At 32.4% G+C, this 20,004-nt stretch overlaps 1 protein-coding gene across 2 annotated transcripts in view; it reads right to left on the bottom strand.

Annotated features, from left to right (window-relative positions):
- Positions 1-2,416: 2,416 nt before the first annotated feature.
- The window catches only part of LOC143046161 (uncharacterized), an 82,599-nt gene continuing 65,011 nt past the window's right edge, over positions 2,417-20,004 (bottom strand). For both annotated transcript variants that reach the window (XM_076219188.1, XM_076219189.1), the window contains exons 16-20: positions 16,455-16,556; positions 10,720-10,858; positions 7,601-9,676; positions 6,395-6,437; positions 2,417-5,235 (exon numbers count right to left, since the gene is read on the bottom strand). In XM_076219188.1, the coding sequence (XP_076075303.1) occupies positions 5,139-5,235; positions 6,395-6,437; positions 7,601-9,676; positions 10,720-10,858; positions 16,455-16,556 (2,457 nt within the window). In that variant the 3' untranslated portion in view covers positions 2,417-5,138. The remainder of the gene's footprint in view (positions 5,236-6,394; positions 6,438-7,600; positions 9,677-10,719; positions 10,859-16,454; positions 16,557-20,004) is intronic.

The raw sequence follows: 20,004 nt of genomic DNA, 5'->3' as shown, positions 1-20,004 counted from the left end.
AGCTCACATCAGTTCAAACATGCAATCATAAAATTTCTCAAAGAGCACAAAAAATGCTGTGTATGCATAAATAAAACCCTCCAAGCACAAGTGCAGATTTATAAGCAAAATATTATGCTAAATTGCTTTGTATGTATTTTATTATGTTATAAAATATCTCATTCAAAGTGAATCAATGTTTAATATAATATATGACAAAGGCACTCTTCATGAATAGTCACAAACTGAAGCATAACAATTTAAATGCTGTATGAAATTTCTGAAAGATCTAGTGGTCAGTTTAATAGCAATTTATTGATTAAGAAACTCTCTGGAAATGCAACTGCAAAAACAATATTGTCAAAACATTAAATAGAAATTCATTTAACAGTAGTAGAAAACTCATTACCCAATCATGAGAACCAACTACAGACAGTTAAAAAAAACATGAAAAATCTTGCTTTACTGCAAAAATTAATTATAACAGCTTCCTTGTGTTAACAATTTATCAAAAGGACACTTACTAAATAACCAAGACATCACCATCCTTTTTTATCATAATTCTACTCATTATATATAATGCTTTTTCTTTCATGTAAGAAACCTATATGAACTTTACAGTCACAGAATATTTTTATCAGTCTAAAATCTTGAATCAATGCTATCATAATGTTAAATTTGATGTAAAAACAAAACTGTGTATTGAATAAAAAAACATTTGATAAATACTATAGTATTAATGAATGGGTATTTTTATAATGGACCTGTTATATGTCCAAGGTCTGTAATGATGGTCTAGGAAGTCTGTCATGACCCGAGGCAACGCTGAGGGCCATTACAGACATCCGAGGCCATTATTACTGACCAAGGACATATAACAGGGCCATTATAAAAACATCCATTTCTTAATACATTTATTAACCAACTGAAAAAAGTGTATGTGTTGCTGCCAACTTGAAGTACTCTCTAACTCTTTTAGTTTAGTTTGAAAAAAATAATTTGTACTTCACCATGATCAAGCTTTAAATATACCAAATATCTAAGATATTAAGTTGAAAGAAGCTATGTGTTGAAAAACAGGATGAACAGTGATCCCTTTATATGGTTCTTTAATGTTTGTTGCTGGTTACTCAATTAAATAAAATACAAAAGGGTATTATACTCTTTACAGCTTAATTTTATTAACTTTATTAAAAACCCTTACTGGGCTTAATACAGACAAGCTGGGCATTAATGCAGGGCCATTACAGAAAAACAGGGCCATTACAGAAATAACAGGGCCATTACAGAAAAACAGGGCCATTACAGAAAAAACAGGGCCATTACAGACAAGAGTGCACACGCTGAAATGTCTCGCCTTCTTTACTAATCATTGATATTATGTTGATAGACCTAAATATAAAGCTTTATTACAACTGTCACATAAACTCAACATTAACCAAGAAAACAAAACATTGATCAATGAACCATGAAAATGAGGTCAAGGTCAGATGAACCATGCCAGGCAGACATGTACAGCTAACAATTCTTCAATACAACAAATATAGTTGACGTATTGCTTATAAATTAAGAAAAACAGACCAAAACACAAACACTTAACACTTAGCAATGGACCGTGAAAATGAGGTCAAGGTCAAATAAAACCTGCGTAACAGACATATAGATCATAAAATATTTCCATACACCAAATATAGTTGACCTAATGCATAAAGTATTTGAAAAATAGACCAAAACTCAAAAACTTAACTTTGACCACTGAACCATGAAAATGAGGTCAAGGTCAGATGACACCTGTCAGTTAGACATGTACACCTTACAATCATTCCATACACCAAATATAGAAGACCTATTGCATAAAGTATAAGAAAAACAGACCAAAACACAAAAACTTAACTATAACCACTGAACCATGAAAATGAGGTCAAGGTCAAATGACACCTGCCATTTGGACATGTACACCTTACAGTCCTTCCATACACCGAATATACTAGCCCTATTGCTTATAGTATCTGAGATATGGACTTGACCACCAAAACTTAACCTTGTTCACTGATCCATGAAATGAGGTCGAGGTCAAGTGAAAACTGTCTGACGGGCATGAAGACCTTGCAAGGTACGCACATACCAAATATAGTTATCCAATTACTTATAATAAGAGAGAAATGAACATTACAAAAAATCTGAACTTTTTTTTCAAGTAGTCACTGAACCATGAAAATGAGGTCAAGGACATTGGACATGTGACTGACGGAAAGTTCGTAACATGAGGCATCCATATACAAAGTATGAAGCATACAGGTCTTCTAACTTCTAAAATATAAAGCTTTTAAGAAGTTAGCTAACGCCGCCGCCGTAGCCGCCGTAGCCGCCGCCGCCGCCGCCGGATCACTATCCCTATGTCGAGCTTTCTGCAACAAAAGTTGCAGGCTCGACAAAAAACAGGGCCATTACAGAAAATATGTTATTTTTAATAACCAGTCATTTTTGGCCATTATGTACTTAGTTGGTTAATAATTGGTATTTACAGTTTAAAAGGTACAAGAAAGAGGACTTAAAAGTCCGTTATTAATTTTACAGAAAATGCTGAATGATCCAAAATAATTTATATCCTTACAGAATATAATATCACTGAAAGATTGTTAAATTTTCAATGAGAAAGACCATACCTAAAAGTTGTTACCAGCTTTCCTTGATAAATATATTACTTTAAAAATGTATATAAGTCAGAAAGTACACAGTAGTCACAACCATTTATATGTTGGTTTTTTTTTAAACATATATAGATAGTGTGAATCGAGAATACTAAAATTATCCTTCTTTCATTCTACAAAAAATCGAAAACTAAATTCTAAAAGAAAGATAATTTTCTATTCAGGCGATCAATGATTGAAATTCTTTGCTTTAGATAATCATGTGTAACATACAATTACTTCTTAGAATAGGACAGAAGAATTATATCTTTATTTTCCCTGCATTTGATTTCCATCTTATCCAATTAGACCAAAACAAATATTTTCATATACCATCAAAGATATTAAGAGGTCAAAGAATAATTAAACTTTCCCTAATTGATACTATGGACCAAGGAGGGCCCTTTAGACAACTGAAGACATGTGACAACCTACAAGAACATATATATATATTATAATACTATGATTTTTTCCTACTTTAAGGCTTGACTGTTCAAATATACAGTGCATGTATGAAGTATTTTACAATCTAATAATACAAAAAGCTGTCAGAAAATTATCACACAACCACATATCACAATAGTATTTGTATTGAATTACCTCCCTTGAAATAAAGTATCAAAGAGGTAGAAAATTAACAGGCACTCGAGTACAAGCAAACAAATCTCATAAAATCTATCTGTAAAATTCCTATCATGTTTTTTTTTTAATAACTTTATTTATGAAATTCTCACAACTAGTTGAATATCCAAATAATTTCATCTAAGACCGTACATAACTTTTCATAGCTTTTCACTTACCCTGGTAAGTTAGCTAAAATTAGAAGCACAACAAAATTTCTTAAAAAAGTCATTATTGTGTGTTAAAATTGGCACTGAAGAATATGCTACGTTGCAACATTATATAATGTGTTACATATATCTTTTTCCCCATTGATAAATATTAAATCTTCCGTCAAGATTTGGTTAAGCAGGATTTGTTTTGAGGTATTGTTGGAATTTCCTTGAAGTTTAAAAAATGGTGAGGAATTTGTACACGTTAAGAAAGAATAAACGTGTTCAAAATAGAATTTGCTAAGCATGAAGGAAAAGAAATCCTGAAAAATTTAAATCATCAAATTTGTTATTATGTTTTATATGGTACTGTGCTTATTGTTGAATAAAACAAACAATATGTATTCATTATAACATTTACTTAAACAGCAACATTACTTTTGAAAGTGAGTGTAATAACAATTTTTATAATTCATTTACAAGTGTCAGATATTCATTAAGTTATTATTGTTGATCAGGATTGCACAAAGTAAGACATTAGGGTCCGTCTCTAATTCAAGTATGTAAGTTCAGATATATGCTAAGCACAATTATTACAGTGGCAGATCCAGAACTTTTCCTAAGGGGGGGCCCACTGACTGACCTAAAGGGGGGCCGCTTCAGTCATGCTTCAATGATTCCCTATATAATCAACCAAATTTTTCCAACGAAAGGGGGGGGGGGGGGGCCCCTGGATCCGCCTATGTATTACATTTCAGTAATAGGCTGTAATTGCCAATATAATATTTCGTACCTTAGACTTGTTTCAAACATTAGATTTCATAAAAAAAAACATAGTCTTGGATATTGTCTTTTTCTAAAATTGACATTAGAATTAACTTAAACGCTATGAAGAATTATCCAATGTCTAAAAGTAGCTAATCTGCAAAAATAGAAACAGATCTTTCCAACGTTATAAGAGTTTTAAATATAAGGGAGCACCTTGTTATAATAATATTTCAGATCAACATACAAACTGTAAAATAAGAAATCTGCTCTAAAATATGATCACTACATTATCTAACTACCAGAAAATTAATGGTCATACATCACAAAACTCATTTACATAGTACAAATCACAGTTTCTACGATCAAATTGTCCAAGGCAAGATAGTGACTAAAATGAACACAATCAAAAGTTGTACAATGTCTGATCTTAACTTATGTCATTAAAACAAGGCTTCTATGAAAGAAATCTGTGATGTCTTTTAAAGGATTTAAACATGAATATGTTCAGCACCTTGAAATTAAAATTTTCATTGAGATACCCATTATATAATGTAATGTTATGTATGGTTCATTAACTCCAGATTTCTTTTCAATTCTCTTGTTGTTATTGATGTTATTGATAGTATATTATATGCTGTGGTCACTCATTGACCGTCACTGACATATACTGTGGTCACTGATATATACTGTGGTCACTGATGTTATGATGTGTTTCCGTCACTGATATTATGTCAACTACTTTGGCCTATGATATTTTAACACATATCACACTCTTTTTCTATCTTGTTTCTCTTTTACTGTAGACAACAGGACCATAAAACTACTTGATTAGGAGGTAGGAATCTGTAAAGCACCCAATGAAGAGATAAGCACAGGTGAGACAAGGAACCAGTACTGATGACATGTGACACTAAGGTTAATATTGAGGTCATCCATTACATAAAGCTTCATCCTCTAACATAGCATCAAGTTCATCAGTTAATCCTTGTAACATGAAGTCAATATCCGTCAGAACATCTTCTGAACTGTAAAACACAATACAAAATCTTTAAGATTATATTCTTGAAAATTTATTATAAGAAAGCCAACACATTCAGAGGTGAAACATGCAAGAACCATCTGATAAGATTTTAAGGAAAATAGTTTCATATTTAACTATATCATAATAACATCAACAGAGTTTAGGTTAATATTAAGGTCATACATTGAATATAGCTTCTTTCAACATAGCATAGAGTTCATCATTTATTCTTTGTAATATGAAGTCAACACAAACAAAGATGAAATATGCAAGAACCATCTTTTTGATAAGATTTTCAAGAAAATAGTTTTATGTTTAACAATAGCATAATAACATCAACAGAAACTCCAAAATCAAGCAAAGTTCTGATCTGATAAGTCAAGCCATTTCCAAAGAACTTGAGTTTTTGCTTAATTCCTGCAACACTGTTGCATAAATTAGGGCATTGGTTATCTCTATTATATTGTATTTCTTTTTGTCATCTCAGGGCCCCTATCCATTTTAAAGAATGTGGGAGGCTAGAAAGAGAAGTTTTTTTTTGGACAGGGGTCATTGGTCATCTATGTTTTTTTGTCCATTTGATGATAGTAAAACTACACAAAGAAATGTTTGTTATATCATATGGTAATATCTTGTTCAATGTTAAAGGCTGCATGTACATTAACCTGTTGACATCTTAGTCCTTTAATGTTTAGTTGTGAACGCGTCCCATTGGCAATTATATTACATTGTACTTTTACAGATTCTAATGCAATACCCCATGAATACCATACAATAATATTTTGCTCTATGTTGAAGGTTGTAAGTCAACCTAAATTTGAAGTTTTCTCATTTGCAATCATATTACATCTTATTTTTACAGACCTCAATTTGTTGTATTTGAAATGTTATGTCTCTTTAAACATGTTGGACAGGAAAACCTTAACTTGCAAATTAAACTTCTAATCTATGTAAAAGACATTGCTCTCTCGTAGCATCTGTATATACAACATGTTGGAACAAAAAAAAATATCCATCCATTTTACGGTGGTAAAAATTTCAGTTTTGCAAGGAAACTGTGTGTAGATCTATTGATCTTTATGTATGATATAGTAGTTCTTTACGTATAGGAAACAGGATCCTGAATAGAAAACTTTAAAAAAAAGAAAACATGAATTACTTACTTCTTCTTTACACCATTACCTCCTGTTTGTTCATGAATGACATCTGTAAAAAATAAAGTAGGTTTGAACTATGTTTTGTTTTAATCTTGTGAAAGCCTAGCATTCCCTCAAAAGCTTTTGATAAATAAAACAATCAATGCATTGTCTGATTTTATTGGTATCTCTAAGTTTTTATCAGTAGTATATTTTACTGATAATTAAAATAAGTGAAAAGCAATTTTGCACATAAGCAATGTCCCTGAATGAGACTGCAAAATGAGTTTACTTCTATCACAATTTTATAACAATAGACATCTTTCGAAAATACACTATATACTCTGAAAGTCCAAACTTAACTGAAGTTGTGTAACAAATTGTTTCAAATAACAAACTAGTAGTTTATGCTAGATCTTATGGCAACAGATTCCTTAAATGGTATGAAATACTTTAAGAGAAAGAGATAACCACTGAAGCCTATAACATTTTACAGTAGTTATCTCTATCAGCAGATCATTTGTGTCATTATAACAGGTCTTTTTCAGAAAAATGTTAACTTTTTATGAACATACTTTTATAAAAGAGGTTATTCCTAAGAGGGTGGTAAAGGGTTATTTTCATGCAATGTTTTCAGCCTTTTTGTTTAACGTGTTTTCGTACTTTGACGTTTAATTTCTTGTTTTCTCATGTTTGGTTCCATATGCTTGCTACGTGTTTCCCCTTATTTATTTTCTGTGTTTCGTGCCAGTACTCTTAATTTCTCGTGCTTATCCCGCATTTCATTATAAATAGTAAACCGGGACTAAATTCAAAGTCAGTCCCCCGAGTTTGTTTTGAATTATAAGTTCCCAGGATATAAATTGCTATCAATAATATTTTTTTTTCAAATCAGATGCAACTTGCGGACATTCAAAGGTACTGTGGTCGTCCATTAATTGTGATTGCCTGATCTCCAAGAACAACTGAGTATAAAACTTCAAGTATCAATTCCTTAATATTTACAATTTTATTTCTCATGCTTCGTTTTTACCGATTTTTTTTTTCTCTGTGCAACATTTTTGAAATTTTTATTTCATGTGTTTCCATGTTCAGGACCCCCCTCTTCTAATGAAAGATTTTCATTAAAATCTTGATGTTTCTTCATAACTTTATACTTTTTGTACCTCTCACCACATGGTTTTTTCTTTTGATTGTCACTAACATTTATTGATAAATTTTTTAACAGCTTACCTCTTTTTTGTAAAGATGCTGTCATTGTTTCAGACCTCTGAGTAAATAAGGCTGGATTGAGGTCATTTTCACCCTCATTAATTTGCACTATAGAAGTTTTAGCAGGAGGTGCTCGTTGTTTAATTGTTCCAACATTTTCATTAGCAAACGGTAAGGTATTAGATTCCACACTAGAAGTTGATATATTAGAATCATGACTTGACGTAGAATCATTACGTCTAAGAGTTCCATATGGTGGTGTTTTTTCTCGTCCACCTACCGATGCATGATTTTCTTGATTTAAAAATTCTCGTCTAGGTTTTGGTTTAATCTGAGGTGAGCCGACACTTTTTAAATGTTTCACTACATTATCTTCCGACCTCATTGTAGTTGATGAATCACTGAGACTACCATTATATCGTCTAAATGATGATGTATTGTGGTTATGAGAAGAGACAGGCACATGAGACCCAACATGAGAATCTTTTGTCATGTGAGACAGAATTGGTGACTCCTTATTCGGACTTGTTCGTAATGAGGTACTTCTTAATATTGGAGAAGAAAATGAATTGTTATGAACACTATGATTGTCTGACATGTTTGCCACTGACTCATTCCCTTGGTTTGTCCGTATCGACTGAACAGCACTACTAGTGGATGTCCGTGTTTCGGAACCTTGTACACTATTTGCACTGACTTGTCTCTGATACTGGAGTCTATACTCCTCACCATGCATATCCTCTTTACTAGGTATTCCATAATTATGAAGTTTAGGTGTTATTATATCCATAGCTATTGGTGGGGGAGGTGGGGGGAAATCTTCTCCATCAGAATTAACCATATCATCCGGACTGATCACCTCACCACATTTACTGCCAAACTTTTGTGACAGACTTTGTACACAACTAGCAAAGGAATTTGTCTCTGAAGCCACTTTAACTGATTTCTTAGGTTTAGGGGAAACAGTAGGCTTTGTTGAGATAACCGGTTTTGGTTGTAGCTTTGGAACAGCTGATTTAGGTATACTACCAGCATACTGAAAATTCCCTGAACTTGAAGAAACACTAACTGGCGGTACATTACTCACATTGTTCTGTGAATTTCCTCCAGAATTTCTATTGGAATTTTGAACATAATAACTGTCAATGGTTTTGGGTGAATTATTACCAGTTTTTGGCACACTTGCAGCATATGGTGAATTCTCAAGAGATATTTGTTTACTATATTCTAATTGGCTCTGTTTAGATATAGAATTACTTCGTTTGGGAGGGGGAGGAGGAGGGACTTTCTTTATTGGTGTTGATGAATGAAGAGGTCCGTTGACACCTGGTGGACAAGACTGAGACATAGAGTTATTTAGACCAGAGTTATAGGGGGAGTGTTTCGGTGAATCATATACAGTCTCTGATCCAAGGTCACTTTTTTGTCGTTTAAATCCTCCATTTCCTGTAATCACAGATTTTTCAATATGATCTTCTAAATACTCATTTAATTTTTCTGCCTCCTCAAAGTCTGGCGAGTACTCTTTACTTGAACGTTTAGCTTTCGCAACAATCTTAGCAACTGGCTTAGGCTTATTCAGAACTTTAGGAACAATAGGGGCCATAGGCAGTGGAGCCCTATATCCATTGTCAATTTCTTCTGTTGGAGTGCTATCACGATCAAATTCATTCGAACGTCTAGACGGTCCCTGAAAAGATTGATACGTAATTGTTTGGCCTGCCATATCTTTTGTCAGAGAAGAATTAGGTGACGACTGATTACGTTTAACTTGGATTGCCACAACGTCTGGTTGAAATGCTTTGGTTGTAGGACTGTTTGGGAAAAAACAAGAGTCCAAGCTTCCATCACTACCTCTCTGCCTTGCAGGAGAATGATTATACATTAGTTCACTATTGTTCAAACTTTCTCCTGAAGAAGATTTTCTAGGTCGATGATTATACATCGCCTCTCCAGAATGACGATTTGAAATATTGTTATGTGGTGGATCTAAAATTTCTGACGATCCTCGTTTGCCATCTACAGTGGATTGTCTTTTAGCATTAGATACAACTCTTTTTAATCTATCCACTGCTATCATTATTTTCTTCTGATGACCTATAAATAGCAATAAAATAATATTAATGATATCACACTATCTCTAGAATAATAGTGTCAACTCATTGCAGCGAAATTGAAGAAAGTGTGTGAAGTAAGGATCTATATATGTTCTTTATCATTTGGTGGAGATTTGTCTCATTGCTTCCTCATCTTTTTTAATGAATACTTGGTTGTTTATCATATAGAAAGAACAAACAAATACAATTAATTACTACAAGTTCAAAAAAACATCTTCCAAGAGACAGAATTCAAATACATTTTGTAGATAATACACTCAAATGCAATAGCATTTTAAACATATATGCAAGTACTTTGTTATCTATTAACTAACACAAAACTAATGTTAAACATTGAAGGTCATGTAATGGCATACTCAATTTAAATGAATTATTCTAACTCCTTTTTGATAAATACATGAACACTGTTTTTGGTTACTGTCTGTCACAATTGTCTGTTGTTTTATGTTATTAGCTTAAAGCAGACTGTTGGATTTCATTTTCAAAAAATTGTTTCACTCTTTGTCATCTGGAAACTTTTCAGTTTTTATTCAATGTTGAAGATCGCTACTATTGTGACCTATAGTATCTTACATCATTGTTCTTTTGTCTTTGTTGGATAAAAGGCTCATGTACAATCAAACCACATCTACTTATTTCATTACTAAAACAACTTTTAAATGGTTTGAAACGGAGGTATATGCAGTTTTTTTACTCTGTGTTGAGGTCTCACTGTGACTTTGAGATGAAAAACAGCAATAAAAGTACTGTTCCTTTGCTTGTTGTATGTTTGTTGTGCCTTTGTGTCATGGATGGACACCCAATATCCTTTGTGTTTCTACTGTTACTTATACAACTGTTTTCAACATAATATTTATCAAGCTGAAAGCCAGATGTACATTTTACCTACAAAAGGCTCATAAATAAGTCAACTCAGCTGCAAAAAATGTCATATGTGAAGAACACACATACAAAACAAATTTCAGAAAGATTTCACTACATGATTAAATAACAGCAAAACCAATCATCAAAAACAAGACATACCTAACTTAGAAATTCCAATTTCTTCTAAATCTTCCCAACTAATATCAGTAACACTGTCCATATCAGCATAGCCTTGACTAGTTAAGGTTTTACAGTACTGCTCTAGATGTAATAAGTGAAGCCATTCTTCTACTGTATTCTATAAAAAAAAATCAACCATAACATATAACCTCAAAACATGTTCATAGGTTAGTGGACATCAAATTTAGGGGGGAAAGATGCATGTAAACACAACAGCCTTTTTTGTACTGATACGGCATCAAGCAATCACCAATCAAAAAGTACAAAATTTACACAAGGACTGCTATAAGGTATTTATCCATTCACTTTGGAAAAATGTGTTTTGTTATAAACAAACAATGCCACTAGTTTCTTCAACAAATAAATTGCAAAGAACTCATAGAGAATGAATTTTTAATAGACAAGAGTGCACACGCTGAAATGTCTCGCCTTCTTTACTAATCATTGATACAATGTTGATAGTCCTAAATATAAAAGCCTTATTACAAATGTTACATAAACTTAACATTAACCAAGAAACCTAAGCATTGACCAATGAACCATGAAAAGGAGGCCAAGGTCAGATGAACCATGCCAGGCACACATGTACAGCTAACAATTCTTCCATACAACAGATAAAGTTGACCTATTGCTTATAGTTTAAGAAAAACAGACCAAAACACAAAAACATAACACTGAGCAATGAACCATAAAATTGAGGTCAAGGTCAAATAAAACCTGAGCGTCTGACATATAGATCATTAAATATTTCCATACACCAAATATAGTTGACCTATTGCATATAGTATTAGAAAAAAAAAAAAAAAACCTCAAAAACTTTACTTTGACCACTGAACCATGAAAATGAGGTCAAGGTCAGATGACACCTGCCAGTTGGACATGTGCATCTAATAGTCTCTCCATACACCGAATATACTAGTCCTATTGCTTATAGTATCTGAGATATGGACTTGACCACCAAAACTTAACCTTGTTCACTGATCCATGAAATGAGGTCGAGGTCAAGTGAAAACTGTCTGACGGGAATGAGGACCTAGCAAGGTACGCACATAGCAAATATAGTTATCCTGTTACTTATAATAAGAGAGAATTTAACATTACTAGCTTTTTTTTCAAGTAGTCACTGAACCATGAAATTGAAGGTAAGGACATTGGACATGTGACTGACATGTAACATGAGGCATCTATATACAAAGTATGAAACATCCAGGTCTTCCACCTTCTAAAACCAGATGCTCTGCAGGGCGTAGCTTTATACGACCGCAGAGGTTGAACCCTGAACGGTTGGGGCAAGTATGGACACAACATTCAAGCTGGATTCAGCTCTAAATTTGGATTGTGATTAAATAGTTGACACAGCATAGGTTTCTGACACAGAATGAATGTGTTCTAATGAACTTAAAATTTTTGTTTTCTCTTAGAGCAATTCACTATGCTGTTGAATATTAATCCTCTCAAAAAAATGTTTGAAGAAATTTTCTTTTTTATTTATGAAATTTCAAATGAGAAAAATTGAACCCAATTTTTTTAATCACATCCCCCTTTCCCTTATTCCAAAACTAATCTCAATTAAAATTTCTAATGGAGTTTGCAACAATAACTACTCATTTAAATACATCATAAAATATTAAGATGTAAAAAAACTGCTTGTTATCACTGAATGGTAAAGATTATTTTAATTTATCAGTTGGTAGTAAAAAGTGAATATACATTGTATATTGTATATAACAAAGATTTAAGTTGATTCTGGACAAAGAAAGATAACTCCAATTAAAAAAAAATCTTGCTATTGCACAATATTTTGCAATTAGATATTTCTTGCTTACTATTCTGGACAAAGAAAGATAACTCTAATTAAAAAAAAAAATTGCTATTTCACAATATTGTGCAATTAGATATTTCTTGGCATTGCGCAATACTGTGCAATTGAAAAGACTTGCTATTGCACAATACTTAATATAATAATTTTAGATCCTGATTTGGACCAACTTGAAAACTGGGCCCATAATAAAAAATCTAAGTACATTTTTGGATTCAGCATATCAAAGAACCCCAAGATTTCATTTTTTGTTAAAATCAGACTAAGTTTAATTTTGGACCCTTTGGACTTTAGTGTAGACCAATTTGAAAACAGGACCAAAAATGAAGAATCTACATACACAGTTAGATTTGGTATATCAAAGAACCCCATTTATTCAATTTTTGATGAAATCAAACAAAGTTTAATTTTGGACCCCGATTTGGACCAACTTGAAAACTGGGCCAATAATCAAGAATCTAAGTACATTTTTAGATTCAGCATATCAAAGAACCTAACTGATTCATTTTTTGTCAAAATCAAACTAAGTTTAATTTTGGACCCTTTGGACCTTAATGTAGACCAATTTGAAAATGGGACCAAAAGTTAAGAATCTACATACACAGTCATGACAGTTAGATTCGGCATATCAAAGAACCCCAATTATTCAATTTTGATGAAATCAAACAAAGTTTAATTTTGGACCCTTTGGGCCCCTTATTCTGTTGGGACCAAAACTCCCAAAATCAATACCAACCTTCCTTTTATGGTCATAAACCTTGTGTTTAAATTTCATAGATTTCTATTTACTTATACTAACGTTATGGTGCGAAAACCAAGAAAAATGCTTATTTGGGTCCCTTTTTGGCCCCTAATTCCTAAACTGTTGGGACCTAAACTCCCAAAATCAATACCAACCTTCCTTTTGTAGTCATTAACATTGTGTTTAAATTTCATTGATTTCTATTTACTTAAACTAAAGTTATTGTGCGAAAACCAAGAATAATGCTTATTTGGGCCCTTTTTTGGCCCCTAATTCCTAAACTGTTGAAACCAAAACTCCCAAAATCAATCCCAACCGTTCTTTTGTGGTCATAAACCTTGTGTCAAAATTTCATAGATTTCTATTAACTTAAACTAAAGTTATAGTGCGAAAACCAAGAAAATGCTTATTTGGGCCCTTTTTGGTCCCTAATTCCTAAAATGTTGGGACCAAAACTCCCAAAATCAATACCAACCTTCCTTTTGTGGTCATAAACCTTGTGTTAAAATTTCATAGATTTCCATTGATTTTTACTAAAGTTAGAGTGCGAAAACTAAAAGTATTCGGACGACGACGACGACGACGCAGACGACGACGCCAACGTGATAGCAATATACGACGAAAAATTTTTCCAATTTTGCGGTCGTATAAAAATCAAAGTACATATTTAGATAAAGCATATCAAGAATTTAATTTTTGTTAAAATCAAACTTAGTTTAATTTTGGACCCTTTGGACCTTAATGTAGACCAATTTGAAAACTGGACCAAAAATTAAGAATCTACATACACAGTTAGATTTGGCATATCAAAGAACCCATTTATTCAATTTTTGATGAAATCAAACAAAGTTTAATTTTGGACCCCCATTTGGACCAACTTGAAAACTAGGCCAATAATTAAAAATCTAAGTACATTTTTAAATTCAGCATATCAAAGAACCCCAAGGATTCAATTTTTGTTAAAATCAAACTAAGTTTAATTTTGGACCCTTTGGACCTTAATGTAGACCAATTTGAAAACGGGACCAAAAATTAAGAATCTACATACATAGTTAGATTCCGCATATCAAAGAACCCCAATTATTCAATTTTTGATGAAATCACACAAACTTCAATTTTGGACCCTTTGGGCCCCTTATTCCCAAACTGTTAGGACCTTAACTCCCAAAATCAAACCCAACCTTCCTTTTATGGCCATAAACCTTGTGTTTAAATTTCATAGATTTCTATTTACTTATACTAAAGTTATGGTGCAAAAACCAAAAATAATGCTTATTTGGGCCCCTTTTTGGCCCCTAATTCATAAACTGTTGTGACCTCAACTCCAAAAATCAATCCCAACCTTCCTTTTGTGGTCATAAACCTTGTGTTAAAATTTCATTGATTTCTTTTTACTTATACTTAAGTTATTGTGCGAAAACCAAGAATACTGCTTATTTGGGCCCCTTTTTGGCCCCTAATTCATAAACTGTTGTGACCTCAACTCCAAAAATCAATCCCAACCTTCCTTTTGTGGTCATAAACCTTGTGTTAAAAATTTCATTGATTTCTTTTTACTTATACTTAAGTTATTGTGCGAAAACCAAGAATACTGCTTATTTGGGCCCCTTTTTGGCCCTTAATTCCTAAACTGTTGGAACCAAAACTCCCAAAATCAATCCCAACTGTCCTTTTGTGGTCATAAACCTTGTGTCAAAATTTCATAGATTTCTATTCACTTAAACTAAAGTTATAGTGCGAAAACCAAGAAAATGCTTATTTGGGCCCTTTTTGGCCCCTAATTCCTAAAATGTTGGGACCAAAACTCCCAAAATCAATCCCAACCTTCCTTTTGTGGTCATAAACCTTGTGTTCAAATTTCATTGATTTCTATTCACTTTTACTAAAGTTAGAGTGCGAAAACTAAAAGTATTCGGACGACGGCGACGACGCAGACGACGACGCCAACGTGATAGCAATATACGACCAAAAAATTAAAATTTTTGCGGTCGCATAATAAAAAGCTTTTAAGAAGTTAGCGCCAGCGCTGACGGATCACTATCCCTATGTCTAGCTTTCTGCAACAAAAGTTGCAAGCTCAACAAAAATGCATTGCAAATATGGCCCCTGGGAGACAAGAAAATGTTTTTGTGTAGTTTTCACTGTATTATTACATAACAGATCTTTGTTTTACATCGTGATCAATGCTACACTGTATGTAATGACAAACTTTAAGAGCAACAATTTAACCAAAATCAATATTTTCTCGCCTAAGTACTATTTGGCATATGTTCAATGATTGCTAATTAGTAGCTTTATAAATGTTAATAAGAAGATTTATAACTTTTTGCTTATTAGAATATGCTATTTTCGATCATTCTAGTGCCATGTACAATACATATACAATATCATTACTAGCGTTAACACAACGATAAATGTCACATGGTATTACCACTGTTCCATCAAACTTAATATGATGTCTTCAAAGCTCCCATTGTTTCTTATTAGACAATGTAATTGAGTTTTATTGGGTGAAGAAGAAATTTTATGTTTATTCAATAGTATGTACAATTGAAACACAGCAATTTAAAACTCATTATCAAAATTTCCAAATCCTCTGAGTTTTTTTCTCTAACAAATTTTCGATCATTCCAGTGCCATGTACAAAACACGTAGACTTACAGGTCACAGATGTCTTTCAGTTTAGTTTACTTTTACTAGAGATTTTGGGCTGCAGTCTCATCAATGTTTACTATGCATCTTCTTTTACCCTGTATTACACATTTAATAGGATACAGCCCAAGGACCACTTCATCAATTTTGTTTTGGTCTGAATTTATTTGAGATTTGAAAATTTAGGCTGCTTGTCACAGGTTCTGGTAGTCAACTTTAATAACAGAATAGGCTCCCTGAATCTATTTATAGGCAATCTAACAAGATTATCAAGAATCAAGAATTAGAAGTTGCATCAAATTCTAACCATTACAGACAAAATGTGTATACTTTGACAAGAATATATTAAACAACAGGGTAGAAGTTGCATCAAATTCTAACCATTACAGAGGAAATGTGTATACTTTGACAAGAATATATTAAACAACGGGGTAGAGATTCTAAGTAATAAGACAGCTTATTTCTATATCAAATTCAATTATTTTTAAGTTGCAAACCTACAGGTTTATAATCAGGTAAGCCATCGCTAATGTTCAGTCTGGCAATTTCAGCTTTCAACCTCTTTCGATGACCAGGTTTAGTTATTCCAATAGCAGTCAGATCCTGAAAAAAATCAAAAAGTTATCATCACCTGAATGTTTATAAGCCTACAACATAAACTTAAGTGTTAAACATTTACAAGTAATAACCTGGGTCATTGCCATGCTTGCCATAATTTTGGTTGAGATAATACATCAGCCTCTCTGTCTAAATCCCTATGGTAATCAATGTATAAAATGGCCTTCCTCTCACCTCTTCTTAGTTTAATGAAGCTAATCACTCTCTGATTTTATGATTTATCAGATAAGTTGTCAGGATTGTTGCTTTTTGATAAATAAAGTCAGAAGTCCTCCCAACATCATATTGATATTATGTGGTCATTACTGGACTTGGTTGGCAAATATTCAAAATAAATAATGTAAAAAACCTATAAATTCCTTTATAATGAGGCAATTATCAAAGGTTAAGTAAATAAGTAAATATCAAACTATAAAGTTTATGTTCTTCTAAGATTACCATGATTAACAGTATAGTGCAGCTAGTTGTATCAATTCTTTTAAATTTCTAGAACCTTTTGTATTTAGTGGAAAGATAACTCTGCATGACAATACTGGACACAAAAAATGTCCCTCCTATATTAAGATTACACATCTGGCAAAAAAGTTAAAAAGCCCCAAAAAATTAAATCAGTTTAATATCTCAGCTGCCTTACCGATAAATTATACTGATACCAAACACAGTGATCTTTCGAAGAAAAGTTAATTAAATATACAGACTTCATCTTTTACTTTTTCATATGACAACCAACACATGAAAATGAGGCTTAGATTCACATCACACCTGTAGAACAGACATATACTCCTTATGATTTTGTGATTAAAAATCTCAGGAAAAGGAGAAAACATTCTTCAATATGAAAAAAAGGTTGTTTTCATGATAAATGAAACATGAAATCAGACCTAAAGTGACATCACACCTGTCAGACAGACATTTATTCCTGATAATTTTGCAATTAAAAATCTCAGGAAAAGGAGAAAAAGTTCCTCAATAAGAAAGATAGGTTGTTTTAATGATGGGACTAGTCATTTATCAAGTAGACAATGACAAAACAGACTGACAACACAAGGGTCAATAGATTGACCAGTAAACAGGTGCAGAAAATAATACTACAAATACAAACTTCACTAAATTATTCTTGGATTACCTAACACGTGATACTTTTATCACAAAGTTTACACCAGATTCCCTATATTAGTTGTTTACTTAAAAATGGAAAAAAAGGCCATAAATCTTGGTTATATAACAGAAGAATATTTATAAGCAGGATAAGAATGTGCATATCTTCATGTAATTAACCTGTTACCTAAACACCTGTTGTATAAAGAGGATAATAGTTAATAGCATGGATGATGTTAAGTGCATTGTAATTTTTCACAAAAACATATGCCTACTGCTAATTTATCAAATATATCATACATACTCCCTTAAAATTAACTGTTCGTAGGTTTGAGAATTTTCCAAAACTAACATTAAGTTTCATTTTCTTCAAGTTTCTTTAATGGTGTTTTGTAGTATCATATGTTAATAGAATGGTTAATTTTCATGAGAATGCAATAAGAAATTTGAATCAAAGTGTCAGATAGAGTAGTTGGATGGAATAACATAGCTAGCTAGAATTCTTATGTAGCATGGTAACATTAATTTTTATGGGATATGCCACAAATTTCAAAACATCAATTTCATGATTGATAGTCTGTAATTATGAAAGATAGCACAGAATCACGTAATTGATTTTGACATGTTTTAACAAGTGTTTTATATATCAGTTTCATAAGTATTAAGATTACTATACATTGGAAATGTTGTTAACCGTGCCCGGAAATTTAGAAATGATCCATGTAAACTTGTCACTCCTTTAAATAAACTTATTCTAAAAGGTTACCTATTCAACACTGTAATAATATCATTGAATATTGTTTTTATTGGTATAAATATTGATTCAGTTATCAGTAAATTAAAAGCTAACTAAATATTCCTAGTATGTTATATGTATATACATATTCATGGATCTACAATCTGTCGATACCTGTAACTTGGCATTGCACAAGGTCATGTTTTTCTCTGGCTGTTTATGACGTCTTTACACTAAACCCATTGGATGTTGGATGTGTACGGATTGATAGTTTAGTCTTAGTTGAATGATTTTTTTATTAGTTGTTAGTGGCTTTGAACTAGCTGTCAGATAACTGCGAGTACTCTAAGATCTGTTCATTGTGTCTTTTTTTGTCGGGATGTATAAGTACCGGGCCACGTCCACTTGTATTTTTGTCCATCTGATGAGTTAAGCCTTTTTCAACTGATTTTTATAGTTCGTTCTTATATTGTACTTTTATACCACTGTCCCAGGTTAGGGGGAGGGTTAGGATCCCGCTAACATGTTTAACCCCGCCACATTATTTATATATGTGCCTGTCCCAAGTCAAGAGCCTGTAATTCAGTGGTTGTCGTTTGTTTATGTGTTACATATTTGTTTTTCGTTCATTTTTTTACATAAATAAGGCCGTTAGTTTTCTCGTTTGAATTGTTTTACATTGTCTTATTGGGGCCTTTTATAGATCACTATGCGGTATGGGCTTTGCTCATTGTTGAAGGCCGTACGGTGACCTATAGTTGTTAATGTCTGTGTCATTTTGGTCTTTTGTGGATAGTTGTCTCATTGGCAATCATACCACATATTCTTTTTTATATTAGTATTTGAAGTTGATGGCATGAAGTTTTTATTTGATCGTTACAAATATCTGCTTTGCTGCGGCACCACCAGTAAACTTAAGTTTTTATGAAAATGATTATTATGAAATATCCAAAATACTTTAATGACTTATTTCAATCATTTTTTTTACTTTCATCACAGAATATCAAAATTTGAAAGAAAGATAAAATGACAAGAAAAATGTGACTGATTAGTGTAAAGATGCTGAAATGTCTCACTGGACTTTACTAATCATGAATGGATTTTATTTTGATACTTTTTAGTATTAAGGTGTTACTATACCTTTTTAAACACAAACTTTATTTCTATTGAATTAATCTATCAAATTTTATTAAGATCCAGGATATTAAGTTCATAGTCAGTCAAACAGACAGACAGACAATTCACCTTATAATCAATTAAAGTCAATGAAATACCAACTACACCACAAAACTTTTATGTTGATGCTGATCCATGAAATGTCAAGGTCAGGCGAATCCCTGTCAATTATGAAGACCTTGCAATGATTCTATGTACCAAATGTGTATCTTATAACTCATAAGAAGTGAGAAAATCACATGATAAAAGAACTATATATTTTTTAAAAGCAGTTGCTGAATCATGAAAATGAGATCAAACTTAATGCACATATGCCTAATGGAAGGGCATCTGTTTACAAGATATGAAGTAAACAGGTTTTTCTATCTGTTGTATTGTTATTAAAAGTTTTATTCATATAAAAATGTAGGTTAAACACAATGA

This window comes from Mytilus galloprovincialis, chromosome 9, assembly GCF_965363235.1.
Source record: "Mytilus galloprovincialis chromosome 9, xbMytGall1.hap1.1, whole genome shotgun sequence".
NCBI lineage: Eukaryota > Metazoa > Mollusca > Bivalvia > Mytilida > Mytilidae > Mytilus > Mytilus galloprovincialis.
This window is presented reverse-complemented; position numbering and strand designations above follow the sequence as displayed.